This window comes from Vicia villosa, linkage group LG2 (assembly GCF_029867415.1).
Source record: "Vicia villosa cultivar HV-30 ecotype Madison, WI linkage group LG2, Vvil1.0, whole genome shotgun sequence".
In the NCBI taxonomy this organism is placed as follows: domain Eukaryota; kingdom Viridiplantae; phylum Streptophyta; class Magnoliopsida; order Fabales; family Fabaceae; genus Vicia; species Vicia villosa.
The window spans coordinates 34600552-34603895 of NC_081181.1; the positions used below are offsets into that span (position 1 = coordinate 34600552).

The 3344-nt window shown below is 40.8% G+C and overlaps 1 protein-coding gene across 2 annotated transcripts; it reads right to left on the reverse strand.

Moving 5' to 3' along the window:
• Positions 1 to 337: 337 nt before the first annotated feature.
• Positions 338 to 3044, reverse strand: LOC131649977 (UDP-glycosyltransferase 89A2-like). Of its 2 annotated transcripts, none has more exons than XM_058919721.1 (2): positions 1479 to 3044; positions 338 to 634 (listed from the first exon to the last, which is right to left on the reverse strand). In XM_058919721.1, exon 1 carries the CDS (start codon positions 2904 to 2906, stop codon positions 1503 to 1505), a length of 1404 nt encoding a protein of 467 aa, XP_058775704.1. In that variant the 5' UTR covers positions 2907 to 3044; the 3' UTR covers positions 338 to 634; positions 1479 to 1502. The 2 variants fall into 2 exon arrangements, with proteins under 2 accessions (XP_058775704.1, XP_058775703.1); XM_058919720.1 differs by having other exon boundaries at positions 338 to 1059.
• Between the last annotated feature and the right edge of the window lie 300 nt (positions 3045 to 3344).

Sequence of the window (3344 nt, forward strand, 5' to 3'; positions counted from 1 at the left end):
AGACCACTGCGTTAGGCGCCCCTGTACCGCGCTAAGAGTGATGCCTACTGTAATCAGACCCATTTTATTTTCCAAAGCGCCCTAAGCGGGCTCCACCGCGCTAAGCGGGCTCTGCGATTCTACAGAAAATTCCTGCACGACCTGCATCAAACCAGACCCAATCTTTTTCCCCAAAACTTGTTTTAATCGATAATTTCCTACAATTTAAGGTTTATTAACATAGTTCTAATATGGATTTAATCAGTCTAATCAAAAAACACAATTTTCATCATACCTCCATCAATCTTCATTAATCCCTAGACCGTCAAACCCATAGACATGGTGGATTTGAATCTAGTTCATATAATCATTCACCAATTCATTAATTAACAGCATCATACAACACATAAACAACATAATTCGAACAATCAACAAGGTATTTCATCAAGATCATCAATTCCTCATAAAATCCCCAAAATCAACATACAGTATCAATCCCTTAAACCAAACATAATAATCATGATAACCCCCCTTACCTTAGATTGTTATCCAAACTTATTCCCTTTTTGAATTCCTACTGTTGATCTTCTCCTCCCCTTGCCCTAGCTCTCTCTTCTTTCACGTTTTCTCCAAATTCTACTTTGAATGAAATCCCCTAAAGACCAATGTCCAGCCATATTAAAATAATACACCAGAAGCCTAATACATATGCTATGACATTCCATACATGATTTAGCTACCAATGGGACACCTAAATAAAACATATTCAAAAGCAGTATACCCCAAAAACAAGAACACCAGACACCACAACAATTTCCATCTAACTACAACCGCTCCATTAACCTCCTGTAGAACTCGATCAAAAATAAACTGGACGAACTTGATAAAAAATAAACTAGACGAAAGAATTGCGACCTTAATCCAGCTAACATAACTCCCCCGTTGTACATAACACTTGATGCACCATTCAGATCGGAGTGCTGAAACATCCCCGCGCAGATTAAAATACAACCCAACCACACGGCCAGCCTCCGAAACAATTACTGAACTTATGAAAAATCCCGAAAAATATGGCAGAACCTGCAACATACCAAGAGTGGATTCGATACCTCCTGCAAAACGACTTTGAAGAAACTCTAGCCAAACCGTTGAAATAATGGCGAAGATACACAACACTTAATACACCAGAACTTTAATACAAGCTTTAATTTACATTAACTTCTCTACTAACTTCCCAAATTTCTCCATCATCCCCGCAGGAATACCTCTTTTAAATAGAGAGGCGGAGGACAAAGAATGAAGATCTAAAATTTACACAACTCAATCCTGAAGTTTCATTCTTATTATTTTTCATTCAACGTGTTTACATTCCATCAAACATTTTATTAAAATATTATATATGGAATAAACATCCTTAGGAAGAATTGAGATCATAGAGACTAACCAACAACACATGTTTTAAACGTTGCATAAATTTTACAAGAAAGATAAAGACTTACTGTAGGGTCATCATCACATATGGACTACGATCCTTCTTTAAAACCAAGTTGTTTCAAGGCTTGGACAAATTGAGCCAACACTATTGATGAAACACCATCTTTACTCACAGAACCAATTGCTTCCTCTTTCATTAACTTAGCTTTTCTCTTTTGAGGACTATCCTCACTCATAACCCCTGATATCACCCGACCCAACTCATCCGGGTCGGGTACCCAATCCGCCCCCTCACAAACTCTCACTGCCACTCCCAAATCCTCCACCAACAGCTTTGCAACCACAAAGTGATCAGCCTCCATTGGCCATCCAAGAATCCCAACCCCCGTCACCGCCGCTTCCAATGCCGAATTCCACCCGCAATGACTCAAAAACCCACCAACAACCCGATGACCCAATATAGCCATCTGCGGAGCCCAACCCCTCACCACAATCCCCCGACCCGAAACTCGTTCCTCAAACCCGTCCGGCACCAATCCATAACCTTCCTCTATTTGCTCCACCGCCGATGGCGCCTTCACAACCCAAACGAATCGGGTCCTGGATCTCTCCAACCCGAACGCCAATGCCTCCATTTGTTCCCTTTTCAGAAACTTCTGACTCCCAAAACAAACGTACAGCACCGAACCATCCTCCTCAACCTGATCAAGCCACCGTAACACCTCAGATCCACCATCAAGATTTGCATCAACCCGAATAGAATCCAATGGCCCAACAGCGTAAACTCTACTCTTACCAAATCGAGCACGAAAATGATCCAAATAAGCACCATCCAAACCTTCAAAAGTGTTCAGAACAAATCCCCAGCTTGCAGAGTTGGAAATGAAACTCTCCCTGACGAACTCAGATTCAGGGTCCGATTCTCTGTAACGAAGGAGTATACTATGAAGGTGTTCATACTTAAACGATGGTGCTCCGGGTAACTCTGAGAACTGAACAACCTCGTTGGACTTTAAGAGCTGGGGGTTACTCCAACCGCAGTTCATGACAGATATCGAGAAAGCACTAAGAGAGTAAAAAGCGACTCTTGGAATACTGAGTTGAACCGCGAGTTGTTGAGTCCAGCCAAGAAAGAAATCGGAGATGAGAGCTTGAGGGGGATTAGGGTGGTTGTTAAACCAATGGATAATTGGGTTATGGAGACCGGAAAGAGCATTGATGAAAGAGTAGTTTCCGGCGTTACCGATGTCGCGGATGTTTTCTACACCGGGGGGGATTTTGGGGTGTGAAGGTAAGGGGAGAATGAGTGTTTGGATGGTGTTTGGGTGGGTTGATAAGAGTGGGTTTAGAATTGGGAGGTTTTTGGGAGTGACGATGATGGTTATGTTGAATGTGTTTTGAAGGGCGAGTTGGTGAGTGAGATCGAGAAGCGAAAGCATGTGGCCCTGTGCTGGGTATGGGAATACCAGAATGTGGGTATTGGAATTTGACATGGTTGCTTTGCTTGAGGGATGTGTTGTGAATTGTGATGGTTTAACTTTTACTATGTCCGGAATTTATAAGCAACCAACAAACAAGAACAAAGAAGGCACTGTTTTTTTAAGTCAACAAAAGATCGTGGGTCGCACACGGGTAAAAAGTATTTATATCTTAGATTATTTATTTTAAATGGAATTAAAGTGAATAGGAAATTTAGGTAGGAAAGGATTAGAGTATAGACACAAATGAGAGGTGATATATGCCACGAAACAAAAAGCCTCGCGATTATCACGAACACTATTTTTTCTTCTTAAGCTGATATTTAAAAATAGATAAAATAATCATCTTTCATATGCTTAGCTAAAGACCATTTATTATTTTCCACATCAAACAAAAAAACCTTATAATTCCAAATCCCGAATTCCAGTATCAATAAAAAAACTTCATATAAA